The following is a 25,971-nucleotide window of genomic DNA, read 5'->3' as shown; positions in this document are numbered from 1 at the left end:
GTTGGGATCTGAAATGCTGTTTCAGGCTGATCTCTAAATAGGAAACTATGAATGAAAAGGGTGAATGGATTAGTTGGTAACTTTAACTTTCTCTTCTGGTTAGAAACTGTCTGCTGACAGATTACAAAATTCTCAGACTTATTCATTAGTCAAAACTTGCTAATTTCTTCTGCAACTAATTTTTGGCAATTTGCAAAGAGTTGGTAGCCAATATTCACAATTTGAAATTCACTGTCTGTTGATTAGCCCCATAAGTCACCTGGTATTGGTGCTGTTTCCTGGTTTAAAAACATGCACATCTAACATAGCACAAATTGTAAATCGCAAATTACACAAATTTAAATTCATTTTAGGGAAATATTTGAGCAATCAAATTAAAAAAACACAAAACGCTTCTCAAGCATCCACAGCATGCTATAGTGAATTGAATTTCCAGCCAAGGCAATTACATTTCTTGGTTCCTTTCATTCCCATCTTTCTTTTTTCCATGTTGCTTTCCACATGGAAAAAAGATTATTCACAACTATGAACAATAAAGCAAAATGTAGTATTTGTAATGGCAACCTTCTCTGTGCTAACAGGTATTTGAGCCAAGAAACGATGCTCAGGTTAAGCTCATTTGCCTGTTAGATCAAGAAGAAGAAAGAAAATAAAACAAACAATTGGTTGCCTATATAAATGCCACAAAATGCAAAGGCAACAGGATTTGAATTCAAGTCATTCAGCTCCAAAATCACAGTTCTAGTGTATGACACACTTCTAACCCATAGACTAGCTTAGAATTACAAAAGTAAGAGATGGAAAGATGCAGTCCATCACCCTGCAAATGCCATTCCATATACCTATCTAGGTTCTTATGTGCCTCATCCCACATCACTGTACAGTAGTGAAGGGAAAGAAATATACTTTTAACAGTGTAGTGAAGAGAAGTAGGGTACTCAAATGACATCTGCTAAGAATGTACAGAAAAAAGTTGTAGGAAAAAAACACCTGGTTCTCAAGTGATCTAATATTGGGAATATGTTGGCACAGCTGTTACTAAGAAGTACAGAGTAATTGCAATAGTGGCTTTAAGATACCCCAATCCTGGGCTGTGTCTGGGGACTGCTTTTAGTTATACCTAGCTGTTTATAGCCCCAACAGACCACTCCAGCAACTGGGAACAGTTGGAAGTGTAGTGGTGCTTTGACCACACCCTCTATACCAGTGAACTAGAAGAAGGAAAGCCTCTATATTCCCCAAAGGAACCTTCAAGTAGCTGATTAACTGGCTTTCTGGCTGCTTTCTAGTACAAAGCAGACTGATCATAGGGGAGATCTAGGGCCTGCATATAAAAAAAGATGTGCATGTTAAACACTATGTAACTGAATGAGGAAACATATAATCTAGAAATTCTAAAGAGAACATGCAGCATCGTGTACCTTATTTCAATAACTACTGTTTCTTCAGAACGTAATTATCAAGGGAAATATAGGTCAAATTCATCCACAGTGTAACTCATTTGACTTCAGTGGCATTACAAAGTGATGAATCTGACCCAATAATTTGGGAGAAAATTATTATTAATGAAACCCATTGTTGTTGTGCATAGTGCTTTACAAAAATACCCACCATAAAATCCAATTAAACCCATTTTGAAAAATTCCAAATATGAAATGATTGATGGGGTTTTTTTTGGGTTGGTTGTTTCCCTCCCTTTACCCCGAGCCTTGTGGACTGTGTGGAGGCAAATGGCCCTTCCCCCAGGGACAATGATAATAAACAACATCTACAGAACAGCCTTTACTGACCGTTTTTACTCGGGTGAAACATTTGCCCCATGTAACAGGGTGGCTTGCCCACGGACTGGACAGCCTGGGGCTAAGCCAGCACTGATTACACAAAGTGACTCAACTGGCAGAAATCAAAGGATGCCAATATAAAAAGCAGCAGGCAGCTGCAGGGGTGGGTATGGACAGAGGAGGGGACACTGAGTGCTAGGCATCTGCTGAGTGGAATAAGGTCTCTGTGGATGACAGGGGTGTTGGAGATGGGTATGAACTATGCGGCTACTATGGTGAACTTTGTGTTTGGGGCACTGAGACTATTTTAAATTAGGGCTATTGACCCAGTGTCAGTGGAGTCCTGGTGATAGTCCTTAGAGAGACTATATGCTGTTCCCAAGGGCCCCTGAGGAGAGGAAGGGCCCTGCCACGACACCTCTGGCCATAAGATGGTGCCTGGGAAATTGCACCCATGCTACACCAGAGAACTGAACAGGATCATAAACACAAAATGGTTAAAAAGCTATGCAGATCATATTAGTGTGCAGTATATGAGATTGTACTTGTGTTATTGGCTCATAGAGAGAAATTGTAATTTACTTCCACAGTAGCTTCCTAGCATTGTGGTAACAGCATGACGAATGAAAGGTGACAATGAGAAAATTTTACATTCTCAATCTCACTTTCTGGTATGCTAAAACACCTGGGGCATTGAAGCAAGGAGAGAAAACAAGCTGTGAGCTTTCTCTACCACAATCTCTTCAGTTTGCTCTTCTATAGTCACATATAGCCCCCATTCTTTTTTTGCTTCCCACTGAATGCTGCCCACCTCTCTTCACAGTGGGTCAGTGGTTCGCTCCAGGGATGCTCTATATGCAAGCATAGGCTTTCTTTTTATGATGACATTACGTGTCCTTTCTCCATTAGTACAATTGTGATCTGTGCTCTTATTTCAGAAATGCTAGTTAAATGTACAATGTAATTCTCGAAGACTAACTCACTTGTCCCATTGATCACACTATAACCTTTCTCTTTCTTTCTGTAATACATAAGTTTTTTCCCTACACTTCTCAAGATACAGTTAGGTTTATTTTACTACTTTTTTCAGGTTGGAATAAAATAAATGCTGTTGTGTTGTCTTATTAAGTATCATTAAACTTTGCTTTTATGCTTGTCTCAACCAACTAAAAGACTGCATTTGCTTTTGACATGTTGTGCTTTCCAGCCATGGTTATGGACCACTCAGAAAGCTGTATTTGTCCCAGAAGTCCCTTTTTAGCTCAGGGACTAAATCAGAAGTGCACACATTGGAAGTTCTGTTTTAGTCCTACCCCGCAGGCCAGAAGTCTGATTTTTGCCAGAAGACTTTTTCCTTACCGATAAGAAATGGGTTTTGATGTGGAGGTATCTTTGATTCCAATAGGCCAGTTTTATTAGAAGAAGGGTACTGTTGAAGGTACAAAACTTAACATGTTGTTTATATTATTTAGTGGAGTTAGTGAAAGTAAGTTGTTAGCTAAGGTTGTCTAAGCTTTTCCATTCCAATTTTTTTAACTGTTTATGATCTTAGTCAAACTTTGAGTCTGAAAGTTAGCAGGTCTTGTCTGTTTTGTTTTCTTTCTCTTTTTTTAAGTTGAGGTAAAAGTACTTAGCCATTTGAGTCTGAAGGCAGTGAGGGGAAAATACACTTTTACATTATACAAGAAAAATTCAGAGGTTTTTAAAAATAGCTTCAGAGACTCAGTAACAGTTGAAGTAGAACAGTAGAAATCTGGCACAGAGTAAGGTATCACCTTTAAGTGGTCTGATCTGGTGAAAATTCATTTTGATATGAACAAGTCATAATGTTAAAAACCTATTTCACCTATGCACACTAATTCTACCCTAACACAATGTTTTTGTTTTTAAATAACCTTCCCACTGTTCTGTCACTGCTTCTTTTGTGCTAGCAAACTGAATGGAAGCTCCAGTCTTTGAAAGAACATATGGAACAGCATTTTATATGATGACTGAAGACACCTATGGAATGAGCCAGGGCCACATAGGAAGCCTTTTATGTTTGAAGGTGACTATGGAATGAGGCAGGGCTTATAAAAGGTTTTACCTGAGTGTGCACCTTCTTCAGGACCCAGCACTCTACTGCTGTCTAGAAAGTATTTCCACTTGAGCACAATGTACTTAGATTTGAAACATGATTAAAATCCACAGTATTGCACAATTTTTCATCCAAAATCTTAAACATTTCCCTGAGGAGCCTTTCTCTAGAACCTCCTGGTTAGAGGCATATGAGGTGTCACCAGACTCCACTGTTCTGGATAGCTAATCTGGCCCACTGTGTAAGGCAAAGAGTCAGAAGCGGTTCTCTTTAATTGTACCCACTGGGAACAGAAATGTCTGCAATGACACCATGTGTCAGATCTCATGAGTTATGCAGGACTGTAGTGAGTCAGTTCTTGGATGAGAGCTTGCTAAGTGGTTGGCTGCTACTGGAACTGTTATGTGTGATTCAGCAATATGGGTGGCACTCTTCATTCTGAGTCACTTCTGAAGCAGAAGGCACTATTGGATGAGATGTAAAACTGATCCCTTTTGTTTATTAAAGATCTCATACCACAGTTTGAGGGCTGCTGACATAGGTGGCTTAGTGTGTCTAATTCCAACTGTTAATTATATTCTGGTGACCTAAATTTCCCCACGGTTCTTATTGGATATATTCCCTTGCCTACAATTCTGTAGCTTTGCTGTGTGCTGCCTCTGCATTTCAGTAGTGGATGAAGTGATCCCTGTGAATAATTTGTATTCCCTTTTATAAAGGGCTTTAGGAGGAAAGGTGATCTTTAAATAGGAGTATCCTATACCTGGCTTGCAGCCCTGTACAGATGAATGATTATACAAGAGATAAATTATCTGGGGAAAAGCCTTTCTCTCCTACAGCTCCCCACACAAGGGGGCCTCTGAGAGCTGTGGTAATATAAATACCAAATAATAATGAATCAGAAGCATATTAATTTCAGCGGTTCCCTCCTCTATCACTATTCACTATGGCAGATATGATTGCTGACCGCTGTCAGTGAAAGTCTTAGTGACCCTTACTCATGAATGTAGTGACTTGTTCTCTTTTGCTCGGAGAGAAAGGGGTTGAAGTGTTCATTCCAGCGCACGAAGGAGCTGTGGAGTGATGGCTGGCATTAAAGGGCTGATTACTGTGGACTGAATTACAAATGTTGCCTATTTAACAGCAGCAACAGAGTTAATGCAACAATCGGGAGCCAGTCGCTGTTGCCCTCGCATGCTAGGAAAAGGAAGGGTGGATTTATGAAATGGGGCGCCCAAGGTTTGTTATGGCTAGTGCCTGCCAGGTTTGCCCACCCCAAATACTAACACTGCATCACCCGTTAATGTAGGGAACCAGCATCTTTGGGCTGCTGCTTTCTCCCATCCCCGCCTCGTCATGGGCTGGAGGCTGAGGAGTTGCGGAGATCAGACAACTCGCTGAGGAGCCTCTTCCAGAGGCGTCCCCGCAGGCACTGCCGCGTGCGCCAGGGCTGCGCGGAGCCAGTCTCCCGCCAGGAAATCCCGGGGAGAGAGGAGGCGCAGACGGCGGGGAGGGAGCAGCGGGGCTGGCGGGCGGAGGAAGCAGGGAGGGGGAGGCGGGAGACCGTAAGGCCGAGCAGCAGGAGGGGGAGGAGAGGAAGGGAGAGGGCAGGAGGAGGGAGTGGTAGCTGCCTGGCAGAGGGCACAGAGGGGAGGACGGGAGCGGCGCCCCGCGGGGTCTCGGCCCCCTGGCTGGCGGAGGCGGGATGCGGTGCTGGCCGCGCCCGGGGCGCTGGCACTGAGCGGCGGGCGCTGGGCTGCAGCCGGGCAGTCCCGGTGCCGGCAGGATGGGCTGCGGGGGGAGCCGAGCCGATGCCATCGAGCCGCGCTACTACGAGAGCTGGACCCGCGAGACCGAGTCCACCTGGCTAACGAACACCGACACCGAGCCCCCGCCGCCGGCCTGCGGCCACGAGAGCGCCCGCGCCGAGGCCGGACTGCGGGACCAGGGCGCGCCGCACCCGGGTGAGTGCTGGGCTGGGCTGGGCGGTCCCCGCGGCCGCAGCCAAAGCCCCTCATCTCCTGCCCCGCTCCCCTCCCTCCGGCTCCGTCCCGGGGGCGAGCTGGGGTCCCCCGCCGGCTCTGAGCTGGGGCGGGTTGGCTGGCCAGCCATCGTCCCTCCTTCCCCCCGGAGCCTAGGAGCGGGCACAGCTCCGTAGCATCTGCCCCGGGGGAGCTTCGTGTCAGTGAGCCGCAGACCCCGGGCCGGCAGGACAACCGTCTTTGCACCAGCGGCCCGGCTGATCTGCTGCGAACCTGGCCGGCAAACAGCATCTGTACATCTCGATGAGACAAATGCGAGGGGTCGGGGAGATCTCTTGTTAAGGCTTCCTCCTAGCGATCTGTGAAGTATGGGCCATTTCTGTCTCTCATGAGTATAGCACGGTATTCCCCCAGTTAACCCAGCCCCAGTTATTGGAAATTCCCGCTGAAGCCTAACATCTGGCACATAGAAAATGTCCTCACGTATGTGAAACACCAGTTATTTGAATCCACCATCCCCAGGATGGACGGACAAACGGTCTGTCTGAATCTCTTTATTGTTCTGGTAAGAGTTTAATCAAATGCGTGGACACGGGTTTGCAACTAGCACCAAAGCGGTATTATATATAGTCTATTTCTCTTTTTTCCCCTTGGGAAAAGATGCTTTTTTACGCCTATTAGGAAATGCAGGTATCTACGTCTGCACTTTAAAAACTTCGGGTTTGTACAGCAGCACCGCACCCTGTATCAAAAAAACCCTTCACTGGTCTCATAACCAATATAGTTTCTTGTAGTTTCCAGTGGACATGGAAAAGGAGGAACTTTCACATTCCTGCGCTTTTATTAGAAAAAGCTTGTTCTCTACCTACCACACTTTGATAATGATGCTTAATTTTTTGAGGGAGAACATATAAATGGCATTAGTTTTGTGATAATCCCACTGGAAGAGAATGTGGCTATATGGTCTCTTGGTGCAGAATAAATGACCATGCAAAACAAGAAACTGAGGAGTATATTTTAAAAGTGGCACAAATCAGCCAACCCTCCCTTCCTTAAAACCCCTCTGAAAATAAAACTCAATGGACCATGACATTGCAGAAAATGAAATTGACCTAACAGTGTGAAATAAGGCAATGGGTCTGCAATTTTGACTTTTTATTTTTAACATTTGTCACATTGTTAACCAGCAGTGGATCTAAGAATTTGCAACGGGGAAAGACAGGGTGAGGGAGAAAGGGGAGGTGAGATTCAATATGCAAGTCTTAGATAAATTAGATTCTCAGGGCATTTCAATCTGCCTATGGAATCATAAAGACGAGAGAGAAAACACTCAAGTTATTCTTCTGTTTTTCTGGCAGTCTGGGATTGTTCTTACAATACATTTTTCTATATTGTTGGAGCTGTGTTGGTCCCAGGATATTAAAGAGACAAGATAGGTGAGGTAATACCTCTTATTGGACCAACTTCTGTTGGTGGGAGAGACAGGCTTTTGAGCTACATGGAGCTCTTCTTCAGGTCAGCTATAACTTCACCCACCTTATCTCTCTAATATATATATTCTAGTGTTTTGTCCACTCAAGTTTTAAATGCTCCAACTGATGGAACTACCACCACCTCCTTCGAGATGGTAAGTTCTTGGGATGATGTGCCAATATGTGACAGGGTTGCTGGTTGCTGCTCCTACTACATTTTAGGTATTATCACAGTACAAATGCTGCAATAATAATAATAATAATAATAATAATAGTTAACTTAATTCTATTGGGAGACTATTTCTTAGCTATTTCTTACTATATCTCACTGTCAGGAATTTGTCCTAATATTCAAACCTTGGTTTTCCCTTTCTTGGTTACCCTGTCATTCCTAGTAATACTCCCATGTACCACAATAAATAATCTATCTCCTTCCTTGGTATTAATATCTGTCAAAAATATTTTCAGAATGCTGGTACATCCTTCTTTCTCTCTGCCAGAATATTTAGCTCTATTTATGTACTTGCACTATAGATAAATGTGTGTGTAGCCAAACCTATGATATTTCATAACATTTTGGCATAACTTTTTATTAAATAAAATCGCAATTCGTTACTGTATGTCTTTTTTTTAATCTTCTGTCCCCCTCCATATTTCACCTTTCCTTTCTTCCTGTTTTAGTTTATTTTCTTTAGATTATTTATCAGTCTTTTTACATCTTTTTAACATGAATGTTTAAATAAACTAATAAATTTCAACATCTCTGTATTTTTCACAAGAGTAAATACAGAACAATATTAATTGTTATAAACCAGTAAGTGAAATATTGAAAACTGTAAAAGAACAGATCCTTTGTGCTCTGACCAGGATCACAACAGAAGTAAAATATACTCAGTAGCAATTCATGAAAGTCCAAAGCTGAGCCTTTGATAGCACCAAACAGCCTCGCATATTGAAGAGGGAGAGAGAGATAAAAATACAGGTAACATTATGAAGCATTGCAGGTGATGAAATTGAAAGAAACCTTTTAAAGGACAAATTTGTCTAAACTTAGGGTGAGTGGTTTCCAGGAGTGAGAAATGAGATTTTCTAGCAGAACACTGATAAGAGTTTCCATTTCATTGTGTAAGCTAAGAACTTGTCACAGAATCTTTGTTTCCCAAGCCCCCACTCGGGCTATAGTTGGTCATAATAATAGTACTATTTTTCCATAGAAGCACATAGGGCTTCATCATGCAACTTCTTACATTTGGTTCTCCTCACTTTAGTTTCCTGATTGACTTCAGTGGAACTGCACGAGTAAGGGTTTACAGGATCAGACTCAGCCACCAATAGGCTAATCCCCCACAAGAAAACCACAGGATAAATAATTTTCAAATAACCACCAAAACTGTAATGTCTCAGTTCATATTTATGAATAACTTGCTGCAAAAACTGTGATAAATATCTAGTGTAAATGCAAAGCACAACCCCCCATCAAAAACCATTAAGAGGTCCATTAACTAAATTACAGCTGAAACCAAACTCAGTATTATTGCTCAGAGGTAGCTTCTTTTAAGTCATTCTATTCCCACTCTCTCCTAAACCAGCAGCCATGTTAAACTCAGTGTTTGCTTATTCCAGAAAATGACTTTGACTAATAAAACAAAATGTTGCCTCTTGCGCAAAAGGTCATATAGTCATGATCTGTCTCTTTTGATTGACAGCTCCTCAGGCCAGATACTGGCTCTTACTATGTGTTTTTACAGCATCTAGCACCATGGGGCCCAAATCTTGTCTGAGGGTGCTGCTGCATTATAAATAATAATTCATCTTTAAATGATCAAGAAACTAAGTTAAGAGCACATCTATTGTAGCAGAGCTGAAAAGCTGCATATTGATTGACTCAGAACTCTTATTCTGTACCTCAATCAAACACTAGTTCATTGATACAAGTAAGACTTATTTTTAATTTCTTGAGTAATTTTGTTGTTTGACTTGAAAAAACAAATAAACCTTTCTGTATTAGTTTTTGTATACTTTACAGTTGTAACATATCAAAGAACATTATCCACAGTATATTTTATGCAAATCAGCCTGACATACTGTAGAGCAGTGGTTCTCAAACTTTTTTTTCCATGAACCACTTGAAAATTGCTGAGGGTCTCAGTGGACCACATAATGATCTTTCCAAATGTTGTTTGTACTGTTAGCTAACTATTGTGAAGCGCTTTGGATAAAAGCGCTATATAAAAAAAACTTAATTAACGTTTTTTTGTTCTACAAATAAAAACACACATCTCATATTAATATCAGTAGTCTTACCTTTCTAATATGATGGATGTGCCCTCTCTCCTCCACCGCAGCAGCTCCTAAGCTGGGTCTGGGAAGGAGCGGGGGTCTCTCCCCCACCACAGCAGCCACAGAGCTAGGGCTGGGAAGGAGGGCCGTCTTTCCCTGGCAGCCGCAGTCCTGGAGCTGGGGAAAGTCCCCTTTTTCTCTGGCCGCCGCAGCCCTGCACATCCCAAATTCCCTCCAGCCCCTCTTCTCACCCCACTGCCCCCTCCCACCTACCTCTTATTCCCCCCAAGACCACCACCTCACCTTACATGTGCGTCTTCTCTAGGGTCCAGGCACCTAATTAGTGGAGCCATGCCTGCGCAGCTCCACTAATTAGGTGGGTGGCCCTTCATTCTCTTGTGTGCGGCTGCCCAGGCATGCACCTTAGAAGGAACTATCCACGGACCACCTGAATGGAGCTCATGGACCACTGGTGGTCCACGGACCACAGTTTGAGAACCTCTTCTGTAGAGGAAAACATTTTCATGACATTAGCAAAGGTGCCTACTGTCAGTGGGCAGTGACAAAAAACAGAAAAATGTACATACCATGGGCCGAATCCTTCTTCTGAAATCATGGGCAAAATGTCCATTAATTAAACAGGATCAGGATGGGGCCCTTCATGAACATGTTAGGGAAATTCCACCAGAATAATAGGAGGGAAAACTCAACAGTGACACAAAAAAATTAATAAATTAAGATCAGCTAACCAACAATATCAGGCTGATATTTGGCATAATTGTCTCTAGATGCATTTCTGAGTGTTTATGAAAAAAAATATTTTTGTTCTGTTGCATTTACTTAAGTAAAATACTAACTGGAGAATGATGTAGTTGTTCTACTAATGTGTGATCACTCACAGCGCCAGGAAAGGCTGATAGATATCACCTTGGCAATTAGGCTGAGGATTCCTGTTCAAGAATCAGCATACTTGAAATAAAAAGGGGTTCAAAGCACTAGCCAAATTTTTTATGGAAGTTTCTGAAAGTTGCCCTTCCCTTGTGTGTTGCTTTATAGTAGGAGAAACTGAAAGGAGTTGTAGAAAACCAGGGCTATTTGAACACCAGTTGCCATAACAACAGAGCAGTATTGGTATAACCACAGCTGCAATCATCTGCTGTTCCGTTCACCAGGTAAACATGAAATTAAAAGTTTAATGTAAGTGAGGAAACAAGCATGAGGTTGCAAATGAAATTCTCATCTTGTGAAAAAGAAAGATGCTTTATTAAATCATTATATCTTTAAATATACTTTCCAATAAACAATTTCTGCTGGAGAGCCCATTAATGCAATGTCCAGGTTCGGTAATGCATAATAAGGACATATCAATACCCCGCTCTACATTCTTATACCTGTCTTTTCCTCCCCCCAGCCTTTATGTTCATTTAAATTCTGGAATATATAAGGAATATGTCATAATAATTACTCTGATGTTTAATCACTTAATAAGAAGGGGTGACTTTATTACAGTCAAGTGTTGTAGTGATCAGTGGATAATTAGGACATCCTTACTGAGTGTAGATGTGTTCCAGAATTTTAGTATAAACATTACTGTTCTATTAAATTACTAGATAATATGGCCTATTTTTTATTGTCAGTGGATTTTATTCTACACACTCTTTCAACTTCCATTACCCATAACTTCTGCTGGGAATATATTGTATTGAACAGGCCCAGTTCTCAGCAATGAAGAAGCGAGTAAAAGGGAGGAGGAAGAAAGGAAGAAGAAATGGCAGGAAAATAGTGTCTAGTTTTCAGAAAGTGGCCACTTTATGTGTATGCAAAGTTGAGCAGACACACTTTTCAAGCATTAATATCTATGCATGCAGGTGAGATGCAAAACCTACGTACATTTTATTTGTACAGTGGGTTAGTACAGATGTTAGTGGATGCATAAAAGGATGGGTTGGGATAGTGCATGGGTTGAGGCCCCTTTGCAAATCAGTTCCTTAAAATCATGATTTGATGGGGATGTTCTCCAGATAGGCTTTGAATGGCACCAGGGCTTACAGAATACTCAGCACCCAAAGAAGAACATATAAATAAACCTCTGTGCTGCCAGTACTGTAAGTACAAACACAGTATTAAATGTAAAAGCAAGCCAAAAGCAATCTGAAAGAGTGTAAGACCCTGCTGCTTCAGAGGAATTAATCCGAACATGTCATTCACATATATACCTCTTAGTTCAGTGACAGCAAATTCAATTTTTCACAGACTGTCCACCAAAGATTGATGGGAAGTACTGCAGGGACCAAAAAGAAATAACACTGATGCACAGCATAACCACCTTTCTCCCTCAGTTTTCCTGCCAAAAACAAACCACATCTTTAATTCAGCCCATGAATCAGGGAATAATAAGTAACCTTAAATGGCAGTAGATGAAAAGAATAGGTAACTGGATATAGTGTGTAATAAACGATGGGCGCAAACCTACCAGAATTGACACTGCATTGAATATTTGCATTCTTCATTCAAATATAAATATATATATATATATAGCATTCAACTTGGAATCCAGTTAAGGTTTGCACTTTGTAGCCTAAACTTATATTTACAACACATCAATTTTAAATTAGACGTTGTCCTGGTAGATGAAGAGGAACTGATCACAGAAGTAAAAATTAATAGTAGCTTAGATACAAATGATCATGACTTGATTACATTTATAATGTGCAAACAGAATAAAGTTCAGACCAATAATGTAATGTAACCCCCCCCCACTCCACAAACACACACACACACACACACACACACACGCGCACAGAGTGCTTTAATAGGGCCAATTTCACAAAGCTGAAAACAATTATGAGCCAAATCATAATATTGGAAGAATTTAAGTAGAAAAAATATGAAAGATAATTTGGGAATCACTTAAAAACACCTTACTAGATGCCCAAAGAGCCACAATTGAGGAAGAAGGCCATGCTAGTTAGAAAAAAAACAACGACCTAGTTTAGAGGGAAATGAAGGTAGCTATATAACAAATGGAAGACAGGGAAAGTTGATAGTAAGGAATATAAATCAGAAGTTAGGCATTGTAGAAAATGGTAAGGGAAACAATGGGACAAAAGGAGAAATGTATGGCCAGCAGAGGTAAGGACAATTTTAAAAAGTTTTTAAAATATATTAGGAACAAACAGAATTCTGACAATGGTATTGGTCCATTAACAGATGGAAATGGTAGAATTATCAATAATAATGCAGAAAAGGCAGAAATAGTCAATAAATATTTATATTCTTTATTTGGGGAAAAAACAGATGATGTAGTCTGATCATATGATGATAACACTCTTACCATTCCACCAGTATCTCTAGAGAATGTTAAACAGAAGCTACTAAAGTTAGATATTTTAAAATATGCAGGTCTAGATAACTTGCATCCCAAGAGTTCTAAAAGAGCTGGCTGAGGAGCTCACTTGATTGATAAGGTTAATTTTCAATAAGTCATGGAGCACTGGGGAAGTAAATGGGATAACCCAGGTAGTTATAGGCCTGTCATTCTGATATCAATCCTGGGCATGATAATAGAGTGGCTGATATGGGAATAGATTAATAAAGAATTAAAGGGGATTAATGTAATTAAAACAAATCAACATGGGTTTATGGTAATCAATCCTATCAAACTAACATGATATCTTTTTTTGATGAGACTACAAGATTGGTTGATAATGATAATAGTGTTGCTGTAATGTACTTAGACTTCTGTAATGTGTTTGACTTGGTTCCGCATGACATTCTGATTAAAAAATTAGAATGATATAAAAGTAACATAGCACACATTAAATGGATTAAAAACTGGCTAACTGATAGATCTCAAAATGTAACTGTGAATGGGGAATAGTCATTGAGAAGGTGTGTTTCCATTGGGGTTCTGCAGGGATCAGTTTTTGGCCCTATGCTATGTAACTTTTTTATCAATGACCTACAAGAAAACATAAAATGATCACTGACAAAGTTTGCAGATGACACAAAAATTTGGGAGGAAAAGGTCACTTATTCAGAATAATCAGGATCACTTGGAAACTGAGCACAAGCAAACAATATGTATTTTAGTACAACTAAATGAAAATGTATACATCTAGGCACAATATTGTAGGCCATACTTATAGGATGGGGGACTCTATCCCGGGAAGCAGTGACTGAAGAAGATTTGGGGGCCGTGATGGATAATCATCTGAACATGAGCTCCCACTGTGATGCTCTGACCAAAAGAGCGAATGCAATCCTGGAACACATAATCAGGGGAATATTGAGTAGGATTAAAGAAGTTATTTTATCTCTATATTTGGCACTGGTGCAACCAGAGCTTGAATACTGTATCCAGTTCTGGTGCCTGCAATTCAAGAATAATGTTGATAAATTGGAGACGGTTCATTGAATAGCCATGAGAATGATTAAAAGATAGATTAAGAAAATAAGAATGGCCATATGGGGTTAGACTAATTCTCCATTTAGCAGAGTATCCTGTCTTCTGACAGTTGCCAGTGCCAGATGCTTCAGAGGCAATGAACAGAACAGGGCAATTTTGAGTGATCCATAGTCTGTCGTCCAGTCCCAGCTTTTGGAAGTTGGAGGTTAAGGACTCAAAGAGCTCAGTCTATTTAACTTAACAAAAAGACAGTTAAGGGGTGACTTGATTCCAGACTAAAACTATCTACATGGGAAACCAATATTTAATAATGGGCTTTTCAGTCTAGCATAGAAAGGTATAACACAATCCAATGGCTGGAAATAAGCATGCCTTTTTAACAGTGAGGGTAATTAACCTTTGGAACAACTTACAAGGGTCATGGTGGATTCTCGATCACTGACAATTTTTCAATCAAGATAGAAAAATATCCAAAGAGATATGTTCCAGGAATTATTTTGGAGAAGTTCTATGGTCTGTGCTGTACAAGAGGTCAGACTAGACAATCACAATGGTTTCTTCTGGTCTTAAAATATATTAAGCATGTGGCTAGTTCATAGATTCAGCATTTTGCTGGATCAGGGCCATAAATGGAAAACATCCATCCCATTCTCCAGATATTGTATAGCAATTTTTCATGCCACTCTCAGTTGTATCCCTCCAGTGATCAGACTGACACCAGAACTTCTGTGAAATTAAGATGGCATTATGTTAATGACCTATATTAGAAGCTGGAAATTTGTAGATCAGGAGAAGTAACAGTAATGTCTGGGTTGAGGAGTAGGACAGTATTTAAGCAATATTTACTTGGTAAATCCGATTTTTCTGAAAAGCTTTTCTATTGGTTTGATTTATTCATCGCTTCATAGATTCCAAGGCTAGAAGCAACCACTTTGATCATCTAATCTGACCTCCGGTCTAACACAGGTCACAGAGCTTCCCCAAAATAATTCCTAGAGCAGATCTTTCAGAAAAACATCCAATCTTGATTTAAGAGTGGACAGTGATAGAGAATCCACCACAACCCTTGTAAATTGTTCCAATGGTTAATTACCCTTACTGTTAAAAAGTTATACCTTGTTTCCTGTTTGAATTTGTCTAGCTTCAACTTCCAGCCTTTAACCTTCTCTTTGTTAAATAGATTGAGCTCCTTGAGTCTACCATTGTAAGGCATGTTTCTAATCCATTAATCATTCTTGTGGCTCTTCTCTGAACCCTCTCCAATTTACCAGTATGCAGTATTCCAGATCTGGTTGCACCAGTGCCAAGTTTAGAGGTAAAATAACTTCTCTAATCCTACTCAAGATTCCACTGTTTATGCATCCCAGGATTGCATTAGCTCTTTTGTTCAGAACATCACATTGGAAGCTCATGTTCAGCTGATTATTCATCAAGACCACCAAGTCTTTTTCAGAGTCACTGCTTCCCAGGATAGAGTCCTCTACCCTGTAAGTATGGCCTACATTTTTTATTCCTAGATGTATATGTTACATTTAGCTGTATTAAAATACATATTGTTTCCTTGCTCCCAGTTTACCAAGCCATCCAGATGACTCTTTATTAGTGACCTGTTCTCTTCATTATTTATCACTTCTCCAATTTGTGTCATCTGCAAACTTTCAGTGATGATTTTGTTTTCTTGTAGGTCATTGATAAAAATGTTAACACACCCACTCAATGATGATTCCCCATTTACAGTTACATTGAGACCTATCAGTCTCTAGCCAGTTTCTAATCCATTTAATGTGTATTATGTGAATTTTATATCATTCTAATTTTTTAATTAAAATGTCATGTGATAAAGTCAAACGCTTTACAGAAGTCTATTACATTAGCACTATTATCTTTATCAACCAAAATTGTAATCTCATAAAAAAAATCAAGTTAGTTTGACAGGATGTATTTTCCATAAACCTGTGTTGGTTTTCATTAATTATATTATACTTCTTTAATTCTTTATCAGTCAAGTCCTATATCAACCTCTCCATTAACTTGCTTGTGATGGATGTCAGTCTACCAGACTATAATTACCCAGGTCATCCATTGAAGTCAATGAGACTACACACATGCTTAAAATTAAGCACATGTTTAAGTGCTTTGCTAGTCTGTGGCCTATATTGGAAAGGATGCTACAGAAACAAATGTGGCTAAGGGTGATGAATAGGGAAAGTGGATAATTTTTTGGGGTAGCATAGGGGAAGGTTGTGCTGGATGGCCATTTAGTATTTTTACATGTTATGGGGTTGTTTCTTTTGACATATTGGTTCATTTAAATATATATTTGTCAGAAACTCCTAGTGTATTCTGATGGGCTCCTCTAAATAAATAATATTCCTCTATCTTCTCCAAAATATTTTTATTTATTTATTTTTGGTAAATAAGTACCAGAAACCCTGAATGAATAAATTTTAATTTTAATATTTGACACAATTGATGGAAGGGAAATTGTTTTTGCAGCTATGCAACCTCGAGTTGTAATCTTATCAGGTCTTGCACTGAGCAAGGCTGGATCTTTTCAGACTCAGATGGGAGATTCTCAAGGAAACCCCATGTGCCGCACTACGTGAGGTTTACAGCTCAGTGGGTGGTACTCTTCCCTAAATCAGTGGTCTTGTATTGAGCTACTGTGCTGATAGAGGTGGGGACTTTAAAATGGGTTGTATAATCAGGATCCTCATAATTTGTGGTTTATCAACAGACCATAACATTTTGCACAAAATCCCAGATGAATTCCAATTTGTATAATTACAATCTGTCTCCCTAAATTCCCCCTGCATTTCAAAGTAGATGGAATGGAACTGATTCCACATGGCCTTCCACCTTGTGCAGTCATTTGCACATGGGTAAAACAAATTCACCGAATGTGCCTTGTGCTTAGGCCCTCAGTAGAGGGCCTCCCTAGCTATCTTGGTATCTCCAAGAGAGAGGCTAGTGGGTCCTGAGCCACTTGGGATATAGAGATTAAAAAAAACAAAACAAAAAAACCATACACCTAAAATTGAACTTGGAAATGTAATGGAAGTTAGTCCCAATCAGAGTACAGGTGTAATGTGTTTTGTATGTAAACACTGCTAAGAACGCAGGCTGCTGCATTCTGCATTATTGAAACTTCCTAATGGTGTTTAGGGATAGCCTCATGTTGAGCACATAATTGTAATCCAGTCTCAAGGTGACAGAGGTTTGGATACCTGTAACAAGAACAGCATTATAGACACAAATAATTACAAAGTCATAATAACCATTCCAGTCCCACTTTCAGTGTAGTGCACTCCTTAAAGGCAAAGGAACTCAACTGCAGTGTAAGAAATTCTGAGGTTCAAAGTTGTTTTTTATTTTAAGCTCAGATTCAGTTAATGTCAGGACTGAAAAGCTGTGCGCCAATGCTGCTAATTTTTCTTTTACATCAGGCCTCCTGTTGGGCGAAGATGGAGCAGTGCTATTTTGTTGGATTATGCCAGTTCTTCTTATCAGATGCAGAGCTTGCCAAGCCACTTTGCAGCACCCTCATCAGCAAAGTGCAGAGCCCTCAGACCACCCTCAAATCTGGTCAGAGGGCAGTTTTTAGTGCTGTGTGATGTTGTCTGTCTTTGGCCATAGCCGTATGTGGGATCCTCTCATTGGCCTCAGGTGCGGGGTGCTGGAACAATTTGTATAGTGGGGATGCTGAGGGCCATTGAACCAAACCGTAAACCTGTATATGATGGAAACCACTTCAAGCAAGAGGGTGCAGCAACACCCCAAGCACCCCTAGTTCCAGCACCTGTGCTCAGGTGTGAAGACTGGCTGCACATTGACCCTGGTCCATTCGATATCTGTTCAGAAGGACCCATGAGCAGCATGGCAAATCAAAGCTGGGTACATGCTCAGTCAGGTCACTTATAGGAGACTGGTTTCTGACATCAGCTGCAGACTATTCTTCATGCCACATCAATGTTACAGAGAAATCTGGGCACGGCAAGTGGGCCCACAATGGGTGCTTTGAAGACAGGTGTGCTTTTGGGTAGTCAAAGAGGACTGTATGGTGGTAGGTTTGGATTTGCCCTGATCTTCTCAACCATTGAGGCTGTAGCATCCTCACAGTGGATGTGTAGATGAGTGGCTAGCTCAGGGAGCCACAGTGCTGGTGTGGATGGAATCCTTCCAGTTATGATGTGCACGGTTGACTGTATTTGTGTGTCAACCAACTTCTTGTGAGACGAATGGAGCCAGACCAGAGTACAGCTGCAGAGTAACAGAGAGCTAACTCAGATGATCAGAGAATTTGAGTGTTTGCTCCTCTTGAAGTCCTGGTCAATTTGCTTAGAAGATATGTTCTGAGTCCTCACGTTAGGTGCAGTTTTCCTCAGATGGTTAAGATATGTAAGAAACCTATCGAGGATTATGCTGAGGTAGTTTGGGTGGGATTCATATTTCAAGTGATGAGAAAGATGTTCAGTATTTTTTCGTGCAACCCATGAGTACCCGGTTCATACCAGGGAAACTGATGATCCAACCAGCAGACAGCATTTGAAGTCCTTTCCAGGACTGAATCTTGGTCACTTGCCAGCCAACATTCCTGATGTAATTCTGCCCACCCACCAACGTTTAAGCCTTTGAACTAGCCCGGAGAATACTACAGCTCAACATTGAGGGATTGTAGACAGCTAAACACAGTATTCTCAGCGATTATGCCAGTGATGCTACATGCTGTGTGAGTATGTACATTTCCCACCAATGGACTTGCATGGAAATGATAGTTTGTCCCTTTTTTGTACAGTAATCAGTAATTTGCTCTTCTCCAACAATTTTCTTGGCTGTTGGCCTAAGTACTTATAATTATTTCTTTCGCATCTAAAACCTATTTTGCCTTTTTTCTATTATGATCAGTAACAGTGTATGCTTTTAAAAAAGGAAATGGGTAAATGAAGGTGCAGTTTTGTACTGAGGGAGTTTGTAACTGTGAGCTTCGCTGCAGGAGGTAAAGTTGGTTTTTTTGTTTTTGTTTTTTAAGTTGTTGAATTTATTTTTAAATCCCTCTAGTCAGTTGATTGAAGAGTCAAGTTTTCTGCTTTGCCCTCTGCTGGTTGAGTCTTAAAGTCTTATGTACCTCATCAAGCAAAAGTTATCTTGAGCCTTTCTGTCTTCCTGGAAGATCACGGATTCGGACTGTGTTGCAGGGCAACCCATCAAGGGGAAAGGCTGGCCATCGGCAGAAGAGCAAAATAATTTCCCCATCCCTCTAGTTTTGATTTTTGACCCTCCATTTTTTCCAGCAATACATTTTGTTGTGTTTCAGTTCCTGCAGCTACCAACCTTCACACCCCATTCATGTCCTCCCATTCCCAGCTTTGTGCCTCCCACCCTGCTGATCCTACAGAATGGACTTCTCACACTCAGCACCCCAAAGCCTACAATCTCTTCTCATTCAAATCCTTCCTAAAGTCTCACTTCTGAAATTCCCACAAACCTTAACCCACATCAGTTCCCTTCCTTTTACCAGTTCTTTCACACTGCCTCTATTGCACCAGTGGACTTCAGATCAGGAAGATCTGACTCTCAGCATCAAAGAAAAATTAAAGCACTCTATATCTTGCAAACTTCCAGTACAATAAGGTGGTTGGGACTAGCCTAATGGTACAGGGGTAGCATAGTGTACTACTGTGCAATGAATCAGGATTCAAACAAGTTCTCTGGTACCTGAACAACACATTCAGCTGCTGGGAAGATGGACTACTATAGCCAATTACTTCATTTTATCATTCATTTATTGTGTGATGTTATGATTAACTAACATATCATGTAATATATAATAATTGTATGCGAAATAGATTTAAATTGTAGGATTATAGAAGTATAAAATTGATCAGTAGTCAGAATGCATTAGGTATCTAAGTAAGTAGGGCTGAAACGCAAGGCCTACAGGCCGAGGCATGTAAAATGTCAGCTTGGCCATACTAGGCCTTAGGCCTAAGAAATGCTTGACATAAATAAGTGACCAAAGAATGACCCTATGCTACAAGATTACAGGAAAAGATCTGCCAATGGCTTAAAAATTAACCGTAAGAGTAATTTTGACTACAAGATACCTGGTAGTCACATTATTCTAACACGGGCCCTAGCCACAGGATATATGTTATACATAAATGCTAAAGAGAATAAAAGGAACTACACGGCTACCGCGATATAACACGACCCGATATAACACGAATTCGGATATAACGTGGTAAAGCAGTGCTCCGGGGGGGGGGGGGGGGGGGCTGCGCACTCCGGTGGATCAAAGCAAGTTCAATATAACGTGGTTTCACCTATAACGCGGTAAGATTTTTTGGCTCCTGAGGACAGCATTATATTGAGATAGAGGTGTATAACCAACCTATGAAAAATGGGGTACACTATTATTCTTGAGGAACAAATACAAATAATGAAAAAGAGGGTAGAGACCTTCACACACTTGTGCAGAATGTAGGTGTAGTCAGAATCACAAGATAAAAGAGGGCTCCCAGACTGGGTAAAATGAGTTCCCTAAAGGAAAACTCCAACAGGAACTATCCTTCTACTGCTGATCAATTGGCAAGGCATCCATCAGACCCTAAGAATATTGTTAAGGATGCGAATAGGACTATATTTGTAACTTGTCCATAGGTCTTTATATAATTTCCATATGCATGGGTAATCATGACCTTAATTGCAACTTTAATAAAACTTGTAAAACATACTAGACCTTGTACTTGTGAATGTATGCATGGCCACTATGTGTTCCTAGAGACTCTAAATCTGAAGCAAGTAGCAGAAGTGACTTTCATTCTGTTGAGCTTGAAACTAGCCACCAGAGCCAAACCTACAGTGGCATAATACCACATTACTAAATTCACTTTAAATAAAATAAAAGGCTACAAACACCCTGCAGAGATTTCTAGCAACTCCAGCACATTCATAAATCGTGTTTATGGGCTCCAGAAGAAGTCAGATCCAATCCTCGTCAGTCAGAAAAGAGTCCAACACATGGTTGAAGGTGAGGAGGAGAGTCAGAAAGGGGAAATGTTGTGAGGGGATGCTATAGTGACTCTTACAGGTCAGAGTAGGTCTTGTATAACCTCTCAGATAAAAAAAAATCTCATTGTTTTGTAATTTAAGACATTAGAACTGAAAATAATTGTTTACCTCCCTCTCTAAAGAGGAATTAATTGCCTATTTGCTGTTCTTTATCAGAGTAAAATAATTGATTTGACATATGGATGTGCAGAACATAAATGCAACATTAACCCAGGATTATATGTACGTTACTGTTGGAAAACTTTGCTGTGGTAGCAAGTGGAGATCTGATATCTCTGATAATGTAAAAACATTTTCCAGTGGCTGAATAATGAAAATGGACCCTGTTTTGTTTGCCTATGGATTATTTCCAAGGTGCACAACAGGAAATCCTTGGTAAGAGTTGTTGATTGAAGTGTTACAGCTAAAAGGATTTCAGCAAAATAACAAATGAAAATTAGTGTTATATTCTAGTACTTTCATAACCAGAAACAAGAAAAACAATCATCCCCAAAGTTGCATTAATATTATTGTTTTAACCCTTGGATAATACAGAAGGAATAGTGAATCCCTAGTATTTCTTTAACTGGTTTAAACAAATACATTTTCACCATAGCAACCAAGGAACATGTCAGCTGAGTGATTCAGAAGCACTTTCTCCCATTCAAAACAGTGTAATTTTTCATCACTAATTGACTTATTATTGCGGAACCATTTGTGTTGCTATATTTAAGGCTATGAGAACAACATTGCCCAAACCCTGTGGGAGTACTCAGAAAAGTTAATAAAACCTAACACTGTTTAATGTTTCTGCTCCCTCTCCCTGCACTATGGAATCCATTTTCACTCTTAAGGTGCTTCCAGAGGACACTCTCCAGAGGAGAAAGCCATAGAGGACTGGGAGACAGCAAACGGCTGCCATGCAGGAGGCCCTGGCTTTCTGAATGTGGCTCTCAGAGGCTCCACAGAGGGTGGGAGATTGAACCCCTGCTCCTCCAGGAGGAAAAAGGGAAGGCAAATGCCACCCAAAAATAGAAGAATCAGGAGGGAACTGTTTTTGTTTCCTTCTTCCTTACCCTCCTCCTGTGGGCACATCAGCAGAAGGAAGAGGTATAGTGGTTAGATGACTACTGTATCCAGTAAATAAGAGCCAGAGTGCAGGACAAGGAGCCAGAAGGTCATGCTGGGATCTAGCCCTGTCTGGCACTGGATTCCTCTGTGGCTTTGGGAAAAATCAATGAAGTTAGTAATTTTTACCAACCTTCCAGAGGTATTATAAGTGTTTGCAGAGTTCTTTAATGACAAAAACCTCTCTATGTACTAAGCATTTATTATTTAAGGCCTAATAAAAGGATTGGTAAAGTTTGACTACATTTATTTCAGAAGCATTTTGGCTGTAGAGCAGTGTAACCTGTGGGTCATGGGACACTTCACTCATCACTGAAGTGCCTCCTTCTGGCTATATCTGGGAATTAGTTCTGCCAGTCTGATACCCCTCCTGCACTATAACTCCACTTCCATCGAGTGGAAAATACATGCGTCTGATGAAGTGGGTTACAGCCCACGAAAGCTTATGCCCAAATAAATTTGTTAGTCTCTAAGGTGCCACAAGGGCTCCTCGTTGTTTTTGCTGATACAGACTAACACAGCTACCCCTCTGAAACCCATCTTTTTACTCCCTGGCTCCTCCTCCAGGTGCAGGCTGGGCAGTTAACTGTGCCACCTAGCTACCTTAACTCCCCATCACACCATATGTTTGAAATGTCCAAATGTAGGTATTAATACTTAGCACTTATAGCATTGTGCATCTTCAAAGAGCTGTAGTAAGTCATGCTTACAACACCTCTGTGAGATAAATAAGTGAGTATCCTTATCTCTGTTTTCAGATGGGGAAACTGAAGCAGGGAGTAGAACCAATTTACACAAGGCCACACTAAGGCCTGGTCTACACTACGAGTTTAGGTCGACTTTAGCAGCGTTAAATCGAATTAAGCCTGGACACATCCACACGACGAAGCCCTTTCTTTCGACTTAAAGGGCCCTTTAAACCGGTTTCTTTACTCCACCTCCGATAAGGGGATTAGCGCTAAAATCAGCCTTTGCGGGTCGGATTTGGGGTAGTGTGGACGGAATTCGACATTATTGGCCTCCGGGAGCTATCCCACAGTGCTTCATTGTGACCGCTCTGGACAGCACTCTCAACTCAGATGCACTGACCAGGTAGACAGGAAAAGCCCCGCGAACTTTTGAATTTCATTTCCTGTTTGCCCAGCGTGGAGAGCACAGGTGACCACGCAGAGCTCATCAGCACAGGTAACCATGATGGAGTCCCAGGATAGCAAAAGAGCATGGACAGAACGGGAGGTACAGGATCTGCTCGCCATATGGAGAGACGAATCAGTGCTAGCTGAACTATGTAGCAGTAAATGAAATGGCAAAATATTAGAAAAGGTCTCAAAGGCCATGAAGGACAAAGGCCATAACAGGGACACACAGCAGTGCCACGTGAAAATTAAGGAGCTAAGGCAAGCCTACCACAAAGCCAGAGAGGCAAACGGAAGGTCTGGGGCAGAGCCGCAAACATGCCGCTTCTACGCGGAGCTGCATGCCATTCTAGGGGGTGCAGCCACCACTACCCCAACCGTGTGCTTTGACTCCGTCAATGGAGAAACACGCAACAGGGAAGCGTTGGGGTACGCGGAAGATGATGATGATGAAGACAATGAAGATAGCTCACAGCAAGGAAGAGGAAAAACTGGTTTCCCCAGCAGCCAGGATGTGTTTATCACCCTGGACCTGGAACCAGTAACCCCCGAACTCACCCAAGGCGTGCTCCCGGACCCTGAGGGCACACCAGGGACCTCTGGTGAGTGTACCTTTGTAAATATTACACGTGGTTTAAAAGCAAGCATGTTTAATGATTAATGATTAATTTGCCCTGGCAATCGCGGCCAGTACAGCTACTGGAAAAGTCTGTTAACGTGTATGGGGATGGAGCGGAAATCCTCCAGGGACATCTCCAGAAAGCTCTCCTTCATGTACTCCCAAAGCCTTTGCAAAAGGTTTCTGAGGAGGGCTGCCTTATCCCGTCCACCATGGTAGGACACTTTACCATGCCAGGCCAGTAGCAGGTAGTCTGGAATCATTGCATAACAAAGCATGGCAGCGTATGGTCCCGGTGTTTGCTGGCATGCAGACAACATCCATTCCTTATCTCTCTTTGTTATCCTCAGGAGAGTGATATCATTCACGGTCACCTGGTTGAAATGGGGTGATTTTATTAAGGGGACATTCAGAGGTGCCCGTTCCTGCTCGGCTGAACAGAAATGTTCCCCGCTGTTAGCCACGTGGGGGGGGGGGGAAAGGGGGAAGTGATCATCCCAGAGAATTGGGTGTGTGTGGGGGGGGGGGGGGGAGAGTTCGGTTTGTGCTGCATGTTAACCCGGAAACCTTAGCCCCTCCTTTTACATTGCAAACCCATTTTAAATGGCCAACCCAATGGGTCCTTGGTATGGGAAATGAGGGCGCTGCTGTTTGAAACCATTCCCACATGTTATGAAGGTTAAAAAAGCCAAAAGACTGTGGCTTACCATGGCTGCCTGCAAGCCGAATTCTGTTGCCTGGCACTGCGTGAGTGATCTCTCACACCAAACCGGCAGGCCCTCAATATAAGAGGAAAAATGCGACCTTGTAACAAAAGCACATGTGCTGTATAATGTGAACAGCAAAATTTAACGTGAAAGAATGTACACATTGTTCTCTAAAATGTGTCTTTTTTAACCACCTCTCCCTTCTTCTCCACCAGCTGCAAATGTTTCTCCTTCGCAGAGGCTAGCGAAGATTAGAAGAAGAAAACAGCGGACTCGGGATGATATGTTCACGGAGCTCCAGATGTCCTCCCACGCTGAAAGAGCACAGCAGAATGCGTAGAGGCAGTCAATGTCAGAGTGCGAAAAAGCACAATTTGAATGAGAGGAGAGGTGGCAGGATGAATCGCGGGCTGAACAGAGCAAGTGGCGGGCTGAAGATGATAGGTGGCGTCAGCTTGCAGACAGAAGGCAAGAGTCGATGCTCCGGCTGCTGGAGCATCAAACTGATATGCTCCAGCATATGGTTGAGCTGCAGGAAAGGCAGCAGGAGCAGAGACCGCCACTACAGTCCCTCTGTAACTATCAGCCCTCCTCCCCAAGTCCCATAGCCTCCTCACCCAGATGCACAAGAACACGGTGGGGGGGCCTCCGGCCACCCAGTCACTCCACCCCAGATGATTGCCCGAGCATCAGAAGGCTGGCCTTCAATAAGTGTTAAAGTTTTAAACTGCAGTGTGTCCTTTTCCTTCCCTCCTCCCCCACCCATCCCGGGCTACCTTGGCAATTATCCCCCTAGTTGTGTGAGGAATTAATAAAGAATGCATGAATGAGAAGTAACAATGACTTTATTACCTCTGCAAGCGGTGCTCGAAGGGGGGAGGGGAGGGTGGGATGGTTGGTTTACAGGGAAGTAGAGTGAACCGGGGAGTTCGGGGGGGCGGAGGGTTCATCAAGGAGAAACAAACAGAAGTTTCACACCGTAGCCTGGCCAGTCACAAAACTGGTTTTCAAAGCTTCTCTGATGCGCACCGCGCCCTGCTGTACTCTTCTAACCGCCCTGGTGTCTGGCTGCACGTAATCAGCGGCCAGGCGATTTGCCTCAACCTCCCACCCCGCCATAAATGTCTCCCCCTTACTCTCACAGATATTGTGGAGCGCACAGCAAGCAGCAATAACAATGGGGATATTGGTTTTGCTGAAGTCTATCCGAGTCAGTAAGCTGCGATAGCGCGCTTTTAAACGTCCAAATGCACATTCCACCACCATTTGGCACTTGCTCAGCCTGTAGTTGAACAGGTCCTGACTACTGTCCAGGCTGCCTGTGTACGGCT

At 41.8% G+C, this 25,971-nt stretch overlaps 1 protein-coding gene across 1 annotated transcript in view; it reads left to right on the top strand.

The window, feature by feature from the left end:
• The first annotated feature begins 5,474 nt into the window (after nt 1-5,474).
• The window catches only part of BAALC (BAALC binder of MAP3K1 and KLF4), a 32,931-nt gene continuing 12,434 nt past the window's right edge, over nt 5,475-25,971 (top strand). Inside the window, exon 1 of the mRNA XM_054018515.1 lies at nt 5,475-5,822. Within this exon, the coding sequence (XP_053874490.1) occupies nt 5,645-5,822 (178 nt within the window). The 5' untranslated portion in view covers nt 5,475-5,644. The remainder of the gene's footprint in view (nt 5,823-25,971) is intronic.

This window comes from Malaclemys terrapin, chromosome 2 (genome assembly GCF_027887155.1).
Source record: "Malaclemys terrapin pileata isolate rMalTer1 chromosome 2, rMalTer1.hap1, whole genome shotgun sequence".
NCBI lineage: Eukaryota > Metazoa > Chordata > Testudines > Emydidae > Malaclemys > Malaclemys terrapin.
This window is presented reverse-complemented; position numbering and strand designations above follow the sequence as displayed.